Genomic DNA, 14,360 nt, shown 5'->3' on the forward strand with positions numbered 1-14,360 from the left:
GTAAACTTAATTAAGACCCTGGGACCTCTGTTTCCTCACCTACAGAACGAGAGCAATCTTTTCAAATTTATTATTCTAACTCTAAAAACACTTTATACATAAGCCCTTGGCTAAATATAGATAGTGCTGGCCTCAATTAAAACAAAAAATGCAGAATAGTTTATCTTTAATACTCCCTTTATTTCTGCTTTTCAGCATTTCCACTACTATTGATCACCAGTGCCTCTTGCCACCCAGTGCTCCTTCATGGCGACCACTGTAGCATTTATCACCCTCCAGATTTTCTTAATTACCTCATCTTTCCAAACTTACGATCTTCTTACAGTTGACCTCCACTCTGAATTTGAGTGCAAAGGTGTTAAAGAATAACTTGTTAAGTAAAGAGCACGTGCTGCCTTTTTTTTTTTGCAATGTATCAAGCAGGATCCCTGACTACTTCTGAGATTGTCTAGAGCAGGAGTTGTCAAACATTTTCTTAAATATTTTTAGGTTTTGCGGATTATATGATTTCTGTTACCTCTATTCCATTCTGTCCTTGCAGCGATAGATCATATATAAACAAATGGGCATGGCTGTGATCCAATAAACTTCCTTTACAAAACAGGCATCCAGCCTGTAGGCTTTGGTTGTTGACCCTTGGTCAAGAACAACAGTTATTACCCTGGGCTTCATGGGTAGACATGGACCTGTAGAGGTTCCATGGGGGAATGAAATCATATGAAGAACATTATTATGGGTATGCTTTCTTTACGGAGAAATGACTTCTACTTTTATGAGATTCTTACAACGTACATGACCCCCAGAGGGTTAGGAAGAACAGAATTAGAGAGTAGAATTCCAAGTGGTCAGCTCTTTTTCAAGCCTACATTTTCATCCTCATTTCCTGCTACCCTCCCGCTATGCTTATAACCTAGGCACGCCGATCCTTATAGTCACCGCTCAAACACACCTTGCCTAGTCAACTCTGTCCTCTACCAAGTTGCATCTCTGCCTGGAATGCCCACCTGCCTGTGACTTGGGGCCCATTCTTTCAGTCATGGCTGCGAGATCACCTCCATAGGAAGCCCCTCCCAGACCTCCCCAGGCAGCCACTTTCATCTCTACTCCCATAGCACTGTGTGCTTACTGTTTTATAGCAGATGCCACAGAATAACTACTATTCCCCTCGCTGTCTCTCCATGACCACTGTCCTGACTCACTCTTGGGGGACTGGGGTCTATTTACCATTGTACACTTTTTACAGTACAAAATTTGACACATGGTTTTGGTGCTGAAAGAATGTGCGTAATGATGAGTCTCTGAGGGAGATGGATACATATCGTTCTGATGAGAAGCCATTTGGAAAAGTCAGTAAGTTCAAGAACCTCAAGCCTTTTTAAAGGAAGTTAACTACAAAATGCCTCATATGCCAATCATATTTCATTTATTCTTTAAAACGATCCTGCAATTTGAAGAAACATCCCTGTTTCGCCTGGCTAATAAACGTAACTAAATAGACATACTTGTCCCTCCAAATATATTAAAACATTCTCCTGCATCCAATTCACCTGCATATTAGATAAACAACAGAGAGCAAACAGGGTAAAATAATGGAGTGGCTTAATCACTGAGGGATGTATTAATATCTTGATGGGGAAGGTATATTACTTGACCATGAGAATGTAGTAGACGCTCTACTTGAGTCCAGGGATCAGTCATAAGTTCTGAATAGATCGCAACATTCTACTAATGCTCAAAAAGAAAAATTAATGTCAACTCCAATACTACCGTTCTGTATAAAATGAAACTTGTAATTTCAATTCTTACATGACCAAAAGTACTTGACTTTTACTTATGAAAAAAAATCTTTGTATAATCATGATCTTTCATATACTTACATGGGGGCCAACATACACTGGATACACTAACAAGTAGAGGTTACAGTCATAATTAGGTCACAGTCATAAAGTAATGAAGATCTGTTAGACTCAAACACATCTAACATTCATTCACCTGAGGCTTCAGATTTCTGAGCCCCATTCCAGAGTTTATTACTCAGTATATCTGGGGTGGAACCTGGGAATTTGCATTTCTAGTAAGTTTTCAGATGATGCTGACCACATTTAAGAGATGCAGTAAGCAAATTGTTCAGAGACTACTGTTAGAGAGGCAGTCGGATAAATAAATAAGTACGATGCAATATAATGAGGATGTTATGTGTCTGAACATATAGGAAGGATGCTCAATTATACCTGGTGGTGGACAGACAAGGCACATTTAAACTGAGGCTTAAAGGATGAGTAGGTATTTACTATATTGATGAGTTAGGGTTGAGATAGGGCAGGGAGAAACATTCCTGGCCAAGAGAATGGAGGCATGAGAAAGCAGGAATATATCTGGAGAAGAAGAAATTCAAGGAGAGAAGCAACAAATGAGGATATAGACTCATTAGAGAAAATAAAGAATGGATTTTATGAAGAAGTTGCTGGTTTAATACAGCCCTAAAGCTAAGTTGCTGGTAGTCATTATTTATCTCACCTTGTTTGTTTCTGCAAAATGAATCTCTTTTCAGGTACTATGCTGCCTACTGCAAATTAATAAAATCAGAGCTTTAGTTTTCTCAAATACAATTTGGAGCTATTTCCACTTTCACTGAGCCATGTATTTAAAGAATGAAATTAAAAGTGATGCCTGATGCTACTTCACTTCTCTGTCTTTTCTTATGCCCCACACCCAGGGTAGTTCCTTAAAAAAATTTTGAGCACCTGATAAAGGCAAGTCCTTCATGACTTATATATGAGAGATGCTGTCAGGACTAATAGTGTCCCCTTCACCTGAGTTTCCTAGCATAGGAAAGATTGTCATTTACGAAGGGAAAAGTCACTTATTTGAATCACTGCCTCACAATATAATATGGAGGCATTACTGTATTTGATTTAGTCTTTGTTAGACAATAGGCACTGAAACACTGCATGTATATGCACATGTATACACACTTATATACATAAACAGCCCATATATACGTATATATATGCATGTGTGTGTAAATATAAACAGTCCATAATTCCTACATACCCATGTTTTCATATTTTACACTCCATTAAGAAATATGAATATTATATTAGAAGTTTAGTATTTTCTTACCCTCATTCCTTCAAATCTAGATAAAGCTCTCAGAGGTCTTAAAGCTCTAAGTGTCCGAAGGGATTTAATGGGGCCAAGGTCTGAGTAGCCAAGAGCGTTTGCGACCAAAGTAACCAAAGAAACCTAAAAAAGAAGAAAAATTTCATTAATCATTTCAATGAAATAATAAAGCATGAAGAGAAAAAGTCAATTTCAAAGATCACTAAGAGCAGTTCAACAAGAACAATATGATTTTATACATAAAGTTATCTACTTATTGTCTAAAAATTGGATAAGATAGATGCTTTTTAAAGGAAATAGATTTAAAGGAAAGTTAACCTAAATAAGATGGAAATAAGTAGAATAGAAGGAAAGTAAGTTATTTCTTATATCTGAAAAAAAAATCACACATGCTTTTCACACTTTTGTAGTCAATGGTTTTGTACTTGCTTATTAATCCTGAACATTTAATTAAAGCAACTATCAAAATTTCAATTGGAATAAAGCCCAGGGCATAACGAAGTGTGTGATTCTGAAGCTAAGTTAAAAGAGTGTGGCAATCACTCAACCAAATCTAAGTCCCAGTATAGAGCTTTTTCAAAAGCACTCTGAAGACTTATGACTTTGAGATGAGGCAAATTCCCCAGAAGATTATTCTGACCTACAGTTTCTCAGAATTGGCACCAAAGATCTTCCTATCAATAATTAGTGGGAGAAAATCTCAATTGTACTGAAGACAGCACACAAGTAGGTGATCTCACTGGCTTCACCATTAACATAGACACAAAAGAACTTCATCATGTTAGACGGACCCTCCACAATCACCATAACCAGTATCCAACAGAAATTTGTGTTCTTATCGTAAGTTATCTCAGAAGAAAGAACATGGACAGAAGTAAAATCAATACATGTTTTGGTAAGGAGCAATGAACTCTTCAATGACCCAAGATCTGGATTGGTAAATGTATTCAGTCTTTGAATAAGTTCCATTTAAAATATCCATTGTTTCACACTGCGTGCAGCAGGAGGCAATGCCTAAGAACAATGTCTGCAATGCAGTTGATTGGAATTAAGTAATGACTGAAAGATTGAAGTTTTCCAGGGAAGATTAGGAACAACTGGAGAGTCAAGTTCCTTATGTTTAACTATTGAAGGAGTAGAAAAATTTATTGCTTGCAAGTTCACTACTGCTGCTATCAGAAACACAGTGAACTGATTTTTGAATCAGGATGTGTTGAAGTGTTTTGCTCTCATACAGTTACTTCTAAATGTCTCACTAAATGTAACATAACTCTTTGTTTTTAGGTCTTCATGCTATGTATTCAGAATTACTAACTAATCCTCAGTATCACTCTTAGATTGACCCAGTCATTCAGGTCCATTATTTCCCACTTACGTATGCTTAAAAAAATGTGTATTTTTTAATCAGAATAATAAATGTTCCTTTTTAATCAGAAAATAATAAAGGTTTAAAATGTCTATTATAATTTCAATAACCCCTAAGGAAAAGGTTAACCTGATCTCCAAACCATTGTTAAATGAGTGTTATTATATTGAATATATGTAGTCTGTAACTGAGAACATATGTATATGCATATATTTATTTATCTATTTATGTATACATGTGTATGTGCATGATATATGCCCCTATTGATGAATAATGCTCAGTCAAGTAAGTTTCAACTAATCAGGAAGCTTGCAGAAATCAAACAAATCCATCCTCTGAATATCAAATCAAAAGAATATCAAATCAGGTTCTGAAACCTGAATATGTACCAGAATCATCTGGAGAGCTTATTACAAGAATTTTCCGGGTCCCAACACCAGAGTTTCTGATTTAGTAGCACTTGAGTGGGACCTGAGAATTTGTATCTACAACAAGTTCCCACCCACATGTGCCAATGTTGTTGGTTCAGGGATTACACTCTGAGAGCAACTGTGCTAGATAAATTTCTCAATTTTTGAGAAATAAAAAGAATCTCAGCTCCTCCCCAAAATCCACATGCTTAGATTTGCACCTCTGTCAGCAAGAAAACTGAGTGGAGTTTTGCTCTCTCTGTTGCATTATGAAAACATTATATATATATAATATAATTATATGCATTATGTGTGTGTATATGTATATATATATACACACACACATATATATATAATTTATTTAGTTAGTTTTTTCAAAATGTTAAATATTTCAAATTGAAGCTATATAACTTCCCTGAATTCTGCATATTACATACCCCTAAATACTGAGAAGCACTACTTCAGATTTTCAAATACAAAAAAATTTCATTATTAAATAGCCATATCTCTTTCTTAACTAAAAATAAATTCAACTCTACTTGTAAACTTTTTTTTTAATCTGAGAGATGAAAAGAACACTGACAATATTTTTAAAAGTTTCTGAATATCATATATTTTATAATTTTTAAAAGATGCAATCATATTTACAGGTTAAGAGAAAAGAAATAATCTACATTCCTTCTATTATTTCTTCTTATTTTGGTTATCCTTTTTTTAAAACTATTGTATTACAAAAGTGTTCATCTTACCATTCATTTTTCTAGGCACTAACTATGTAACGTATATGAAAAAAAGGTGAATCAAAAAATAATCAAACATGAAATCATTAACATAAAATATCAAAAATTAAATATCTCATAGAGGAAGTCTGAGAGAACATAGGAGATATAACGTATAGCTATGCCTGCCTTGGAAAAAAAAATCTTTTTGCATATTACCTATCTAAATATGATAATATTTAACATTAGTGAAGGTTTCTGAAAAAACTTATTTGTAAGAATAAATCTCCTTTTAAAATTTACTCAGAAGTACCTACATCGACAATTAAGAAATCCAGCCAACACCAGGCATTGGTGAAATAGGTTTTATAACCATATGCTATCCATTTTAGAAGCATTTCCAGAATAAAGATGTAAGTGAATATCTTGTCAGCATACTCCAGGATAATCTTAATGGTCTTTTTCTTTTCAATATATATATCTTCAAAAGCCTGTGAAAATAATATTCAGATTTAAATTTGCTACAACTTAAAGCTTATGATTCACGACAAAAACAGGAAATGAAATTCTGATAAAGAGACCATTGAGATATAATACTATTACAGGCCAGCTGTCTTTCTTCTGGTTTACAGTTACTGTGTAACACTTAGTTCTAGCCTTTGCACCAGTGCAGGGGGCTGATCACCAGAGGTCAAGAGTAAGAGAGTGAAAAAGAATGAAATTATTTATAGTCCCCTAAAAGAACCATGATCTCTGACACATTCAGGGATTTCCACTCATCCGACTCCCCTTTTATCCTCCTTCAAATTAGGTAAGTCCTAGTCATTTAAGACATGATTCCAGGGTCAGCCCCTTTTATAAATCTCTCTAACCCTGCACTCTACTTCCACACAGAAGTAGGATCTAAGCCCTCTCCTTCAGCTCTTATGTGCCTGTACATTCCCAGTGCCTAGCACTGTGTCAAGAACACAGCAGGAAAGGTTTGCTAAATGAATGAATGCAGTAGCTTAATAGGGCTATAGAACACAGAAGATGGTTTCTTCCTTTGAATTTTGCACCAATATTTTATCATTCATTAAAAGTTTCAGCTCTACAAATCACTGTTATATTTATTACATCAATGTGACATCTTTTAACACTTTCCAAGAAATTTTAGTAAGTGATAGACGATGATACTGTGGTCATAGCCACAAGGCCTATGGGAAATAATTTGAATGGACTTAAAGAACTGATCTCACTGAAGCCACTGAAAATGACTGCTGACCTAAACAGGTCTAAAGTATTAGATTTTTCTCTTTCAAGTTTAAACAACATTCACTTTGTTGGAGAAAATGAAAGCAAAAGGACCTGTATCCTTGGTGGTAACACTGGACTACCTGTCCACAGTCATGGGCTTGTGCATTCTTATTCTTCTTATTCCAAGTTCTTATATCAATACTTTAAAAATGATCCTTAGCACTTTTGGAGAAATGTAATCCTCAATATTGAAGAAAACAGAGAAGTTGGAACAGAGGGAATGGACAGATCCATGAAGATGCTGAGAGAAGGTTCTACCAGCTAGCAGAGGTTCTGAAAGACAATGGAACTAAAAGGCAAGAACTGAAGTCCAGCCCTCAGGACTCTTCTGCTTCCCTTCTCCGAGTTCTGGAGGAATCGGGCAAGCTACCTAAACAAACTCTGGCAATGCCTCAGTCCTTGAAATGCGAAGACAAGGAAGGGGCTTGATAACAAAGAAGAGTACACCTTGCTCCAACCCATGGAGCCTGAAGCAGGATTCTGCCTGCAGAGATCCTACCTTCTAGAACGAATCTTGTGGATGAGGGAACAAGGAGGCAAGGAGGTCGGTGTGTGAGCTCGGCCAAATCTGAGGCATAGGCCTCCCTGTTACTTATTTCGGTCACCACTCATTTGTTTCTCCCCTTTCTGAGGACCCACAACACAGTGAAAAGATACTGTGGCTTTGAATTTAGACTTCAGTTATACCTCTGCCATTTACTAGCTTTGGGACATTAGCAACTTTTAAAACTCTGCACCCAGCTTTCTCATTGGTAAAATGAGCAAAATACTATAATCTCACAAGATGTTTGAAAATTAAAGAAGAAAACCTATATAAAGATCTTGAAACACAATAAATATGTACTCAGTTGGAGCTATTACTTTTTATTTATTTTTATTATTAATTAAGGTACTATTCATTAAGTAAGGTATTTAAAAAATCTAGCTCAGTTAGCAAACTCCCTGAGTGAAAACACCAGTTTCTTGAAATACATTTCCCTTTCCTTCCTTATATGATACATTTGAATTTCAGTTTTGAGAATGCCCCTCCCGCAAAATGTCATCTTCCTTTTTAGACAATTTGAACAAGGGATTACTCTAACCTTTTCTTTAATTTTTGGTAATCTCCTTTCTAAAAGTCTCAGTCACATATGTGACTCAACATGACTCATCAACTTCCTCAGTTATTAGGAATACAAGAAAATGTAGATGTTATCGAGACTCCTACTTGCATTCCACCAGATAAACAGAGCAGCATTTTTCTTATTACATCTTCTGTTTTCGGATAGGAAATTTGTTGGCAGAGGCAGTGCGCTGTGCGCCCTGAGCATCTCTGCATGTTCCTGTTGGGCAGGCCAAGAACCCAAGGCCCTGACTGCTCCTTATCCAGGTCCTTTCTTAGGGTTGTTTTTGCCACAAGCAACCTTGAGGGATGAGGTAGCGTCTCCTTCTGGGACAAAGAGCAAGTCTGCTTATTGCTTGCTATAAAAGGATGGGTTCCCTAAGCTCAGTGCTTCTCAGCTGTGATGCGAACACACTGTATGTGTACTGTTCATTTTAGTCCCTGTTATGCCCTCACTGGACTTGGGGACAAAGGGGACCAACACACATATGCTAAAGTTCGTGCTCCTTTCTATGCCATGAGTAACAAAGTCCTTTGTCCCTGACTCGGAAGCCTCCCATCTTCCACCAGCATCCATGAAACAGTACCAGGTTAACTTTCGTAAGTGAAATCAAATCCCAGATCCATAAACCTGTCTAAGAGGAAACTTACAAAGTTCTTGAGTATTCTGTTTTTAGTAAAATGGAACGTCCAGTGGTATCTTTAGCTGGAACTGGGCTTTTCTAATGGCTCATCTATATTCGTGTCAGCAGGAGAGAAAAGCAAACAAGAAAAGGCTCAGGGAGCTTCTGACTCTCCCAGATCCCTCTCAAACCTCAGAGAAGGCACTTGGCACAAGTACAAGAATGACAGACCTATCCCATTCTCATCCTAAAACTACAGTCTATTTTCCCTTATGCAAGATGCTTCATAAGCTGACGCTGCCTATCTCTGTCACAGTATCTCTGGTCACCACCCACCTGCCTGGATTTGCTCTTCCTCCCATGACACCTTCTATAGTTTGGGAACTGTTAATTTCCTGAATGTCTCATGCTATTTTATGCTTCACTCCCCTCAGGCCACCTTCCTGGCTGGAAAATTCCTATTCATCTTTCTAGATCTTGCAAAACATCATCTACCGTTCTGAAATCCCAAGCAGACAACTCTTCCTGCTCCAGAGCTTAATCATGCGTATACTTCACTTACAAACATATGCCAATTCTGTATCACTTGTGCCTCTCACTTCCCTAATGCTCTCTGAGCTCCTTGAGAAAAGCACCTGGATCTTATCCAACTTTGCATTCAGGGCAGCAAGAATAATGCCAGGCATGGAGTAAATATTTACTGAGCTAAGTAAAATTTTGTCCTTGGGACTGATCAGAGGGATTAATTTTTAAGTAAAACCATCTGCCATGATATTTTTATCTTCAACTCATCTATTAAAAATAATGACTTAATTGATTAAAGCCTTAGATGTCAGATCACTTACCAGAGCACCACTGCTGAGCAGGATCATAAGAACAATGAAGCTTTCAAACCAACTGTGCTCAACTATCCGATAGCAGGTCTTCCTGATGTTCCACCAGATTTTTCCTTTCCCTGATTCTGTGTTAATTTGGCAGCATGGGAGCCTCCGCACACAACCTGGCAAGAAAGACATGCACGTAAAATCTGGATATTCAGAATACATAAAATACTTAACATACATCATTTAATGCAAAGCGCTCCTACGATAGTTCCTCAACCAAATAATTTCTAACACTTACACCTGAAGCTTCAAATAGTTTCAACTTGGATGCTGCCTATTCTCATCTCTTAACTCTCCCTGGTGTTTTCTTAATACTTGTATCAGTAATTCTGAACTTGGGATGTATTCGTGTTTTCTGTTCTTCCCTAGTTTCTCATCAATCTCCTCTACAGTGTTTAAACCACATATTGTTCTTTTTATTACTGCAGCCCTAATGCAGTCCTAATACACAATGAGCAGTAAATAATTACTGGTTAACGAATGAACTACAATCTCAAGACAAAAATGCATTTCATGGCCTTCTTGATACGAATTTAGTCTACAGTCTGGTGCTGCTTCAACTCCTCTATAAAACACCCTTTGAGAAAGAGCATTCTATGTAATACTTTAAAAATTAGAAGGTCCTATAATTCAGTTCAAAAGAAACAGATCTTGATTACAAGAATCAGATGAAACTGTTTCAAGTACTATAAGTTAAAAACAAATCTGACTTTGGAATCCCAGATGCAAAACACACTGCTATAAAAAACTGAAGAATATTTTATTTAAAGTTCTTTAGGTTAATTCATTCATATCCCCATCAAACATTTATTGATTAAACTTTTACTCAGCTGTGTACATAGTTTCTTCTCCTCAAGATATCTATAACTGGTTTTTGGTTAGGCGGCTAGATATAGAAATAAATTACTATAACTGGATAATGCAACTAAAATGACAGATATGCTGGGGTTATGTTTGATAGCTTGGAAGAAATTCACCTAACCTGGCTTATTTGTTGAGAAAGTGAGGTCAGAGGAGGTTTTCTGGAAGAGGTGGGACCTGAATTGAATCAAAGTATTAGCCAAAAAGAGTGGAGTGGAATTCCAGGCCAAGAAGCAGCAAAATGTGCTGTGTACAGGACTTACAAGTAGTTCAGAATTTTGACGAAAGCAAACTGCACAGAAAAGGGATGGATGAGAGATAAGGTAGAGAAACTGGTCAGATTATGGAAAGCATTTTCTCCCACCTTAAGGAGTTTGGCTATATCCTAAATCCTAACGAGTAGTAAGTGAAGGGTTGTAAGCAGAAAATTACATAGGAAGATTGTAATTTAAATAGATGTCGCCAGCAACTGTGGAGGATAAGTTGGAAGAGAAGAAGAAGGAGGGGTGGGGGGCAAAGAAAGACCCAGAGCTAGAAAACCAGTTAGGGTCTGGTTCAGTATCCCCAACAAGAAGGATAGATTTGGGCAGCTCTGGTTAGGAACTAGAGCAATAACAGAGTCAAGACATATTTGGCAGGTAAAATCAGCACATTTGCTGACTGATTGGATATGGGATGTAAGAGGAAGGGAGAAGCTCAGACAACTGGGCGGATGTCAGTAATGAAATGAAGACCACAGGAGCAGGAGCTGCTTGGGGTGATAATGAGTTTGAGATGCCAGTGAAACCTCTAAATACAGACATCCTGTAGATATTTGGAGGTGTGAATCTGAAGCTCAGGGGAAAAGTCTGGGTTGGAAAAGAATGTGTAGGAATCATTAGCACATATGTGTCAGCTGAGATCAGGACAGTTGTTGAGGTCACACACAAAAAAGTATTTAGGGTGAGGAGAGAAAAGGGTCGAGTCTGGAACATTCTGGGACAGCAATATTAAGAGACAGAATTCAGTGGTATGCTGGAGCCAACTCATACTGGCTCTTGACAACTTATTGTTAAATTGCCAGGAAATTTTGCTAGCCTGTTGTTAAATGCAGCTGTTATCAAAAATTAAATTGTATAAACTTAAAAATATAACTTACTTAAAAAAGGTAATAAATACTAAAAATATATTACTCTAATAATTTTACTCTAAAAATATATTACTCTACATTTTACTATTATCTATGCTCTTGAGTATATTTAAGCATTCTATCTGGTTGGTAGAATATGTTATACTGTTGGGCTACAATATATCTCTTCCCAACTCTGCATGCAGCAAAGTCACACCAGTAGTTTGAGATCAGCCATGGTGGGAATCTTTACAAAAGTCATCAAATGCTATAAATCCAGGCTTGTTGATTTTCTAGAGAAGAATTAAGAAAGTGATGGAGAAAATGTTAATAAAACTGGAAAAGTATGCCATATTGGTAGCCATTACACTGTGAATAGCACAAAAAATTGAGGAAATATTCTTTCAGTATTCGAATTCTATTATCTGATTCAGCAAAGATTTGTTCACATCACTGATGAAAGAGTCAAGTTCTGACACACAGCCTTTTTGTTTCACTCTCACCTTACTGATTAACGTAAATGAAAATACCAACCAACCTTCAGGTTAAAACTATACTTGTTCATCAGTTGCAACCACTGTTTATAAATATAAAATTTTGGCAAAATTCAACAAAACCATTCTGTGGGAACCAATTAGCTATATGGAATGTTCAATGAAGGATGGTGATTATATTACTGCCTGTAAATCATGTACCACATATCCTTCATATCAGTAAAATATATGGTAAACTGATGGATGTATGCATACTTTGTTTTTCTTGAAGAACTGGTTGTTAAACATTTACCTGTCCACCACTGGGAAAGGTGGAAGATGAGAAAACCCTGAAGGAGGTGACAAAGTTGGGGTGGGGAAAATGTAGAAGAGGCTGCAGTAAAAGAAAAGTCAGGGAAGAGTTTCATGAAGGACTGGTGAACACAGCTATGACCAAGAGAGTCTCAGAGAGAGAATGATTGAAATTAAAAAAAAATTAAAGTTGATTAAAAAATAACCAATCAAAATTACTTAAAAAAAGGAAGAATTTAAAAAGAGGAACTACAGTGAATTCTTCTCTTAAAATTTTTAGATCAAAAACCTCGTTTGGAGGGAATGTAGAAGGTGGGAAAGCAAGAATGAACAGCACTTTTTAGAGGCTTGTTTTAGAAGTTTGCAAGTTAGGCACTCTAAAAATAATTTACTTGTCTATAAAACAATATATTTCATTAAAAATATTGAGCCTATCAAGTAATAACTTCATATAATCATAAGCTGTCTGTCCTGAAACAACAAAGCTATATAATTCTCTTGATGAAATACATTTTTTGGACAATGTCTTGTTATGGTTTCTTTTACGATTATGTAGCGAAATTAGTTCATTGATCCTTAATACGAGGTATCTCCTAGTACTTTAATTTCCAGTTTTATAGAAATGTAGCAAGTTATGTTTTTCTCCCAAGTCTGACATTTTTGCTAACAATTTTATGTGTTCTTGTCCTTTCTCTCTGGAAACTTCTAAGTTCCCAGAAGGCTGAACTGTGCCTGTTATGCCCTTTCTTTCTGCTCACAGTACTTACTACAATCCTCTACGTAGATTCATATGCTGGGATAGTTGACTTAAAAGACATAACCCCCCAAAAAAAGAGTTCTAAAATCACCTAAGCATTAGTCATGATCTGAAGGGTCATGTCTTTGTGAATTCTAGAATTTACACAAAGTTTGGATGAAATAGAAAAAAAAAAAACAAAACCAACTGGGTGAAAGGAAAATATACACATGGCTTCACTTATCCAATGTTATTACAGTTTACATGACCTCAGATCTCAAAGAATTTATCTTCATTGTATCTAAAACAATTACTTTATATCTCAAATGCATTTAGTAAAGAAAGAATATTTTATAAAATGATATGAAAAAATAGTAAAAGGTAAGGCCAAAAATTGACACCAGATCATCTTTTTCGGGGCAAAAGAAAACACCAGATAGAGTGGAAAAATTTAAGATGGCATTTTTTTTTATTAACTTAATGCTTGAGACTTTAGAACTTATCTTAAAAACAAAGATCTTGTGTAGAACAGAATCTATCTGCATCAAGTATAATTACCAGAGGAGAAAGTTATCTCTTTGGTTAAGAAGATTTTACTATTTGGGATTTCTTTTTGTAGGTCTTAAGGTTGAAGAGAAATATTATTCTTATGATTGAGGCAGGAAAAGGCACTATATATTCTAATTAGAAAAGTAAGTAAACTTTTTATCTGAGATGAAGGTTCGTAAGTATTTTCCTCAGGATTTATCACACCTCAGAGAGTTTCTCTCTTATTTTGAGGCAGGAGAATAGGACCACCGCCTGTCTAGCTTTTATGCAAAGGCATATCCCAAGAGATTTCCAACCTAGCTGGTTAGCAACGTTATCACACCTTCTTTTTTAAAAGGACTATTAATTAAATGTAAACACAGCAGAGAACGTCTCAAACATTTTAATAGGTCCCCATGGGTAAATGCTATTTCTTTTGGGTGGTTTCATTAATTTGCTCTTGTGATCCATTAAGTAAAATCTCTATTGTGTTTCATCATGTTAAACTAATGCTTTCAAATAAAAAAGAAACCACAGGCCTCTTCTAAGTTTAGCCATTAATAGAAATATAACAGCATGATCAGTATAATTAATATAAAAATTTATTAGGAAAACATGTCTTTTTTTAAACACTTCTTAAAAACTTCTAAATCCTTTATAACAAGTTTTTTGTCCACATTTTCTTTCCAAAAAAAGACAAAAATAGGCACAAAGGAGTTGGTTATTGTGTTACTAAAGTCAGAATTAGTTATTAGTTATTTTATAGGAAGTGGAACTCAGAACATTTTGGGGGAAAGTTGAGTTAGCTCCTCCTACTAA

At 36.0% G+C, this 14,360-nt stretch overlaps 1 protein-coding gene and 1 long non-coding RNA gene across 3 annotated transcripts in view; one reads left to right on the forward strand and one right to left on the reverse strand.

Annotated features, from left to right (window-relative positions):
• LOC309662482 overlaps positions 1 to 14,360 on the forward strand; it is a 437,456-nt gene that overhangs the window by 178,347 nt on the left and 244,749 nt on the right. The window lies entirely within an intron of this gene.
• Positions 1 to 14,360, reverse strand: part of SCN9A (sodium voltage-gated channel alpha subunit 9) — a 103,950-nt gene that overhangs the window by 30,009 nt on the left and 59,581 nt on the right. For both annotated transcript variants that reach the window (XM_082464871.1, XM_082464870.1), the window contains 3 exons: positions 9,485 to 9,639; positions 5,936 to 6,109; positions 3,124 to 3,246 (listed from right to left, as the gene is read on the reverse strand). In XM_082464871.1, the coding sequence (XP_082320997.1) occupies positions 3,124 to 3,246; positions 5,936 to 6,109; positions 9,485 to 9,639 (452 nt within the window). The remainder of the gene's footprint in view (positions 1 to 3,123; positions 3,247 to 5,935; positions 6,110 to 9,484; positions 9,640 to 14,360) is intronic.

The sequence above is a fragment of the Balaenoptera physalus genome (assembly GCF_965194825.1).
Source record: "Balaenoptera physalus genome assembly, chromosome: 6".
NCBI lineage: Eukaryota > Metazoa > Chordata > Mammalia > Artiodactyla > Balaenopteridae > Balaenoptera > Balaenoptera physalus.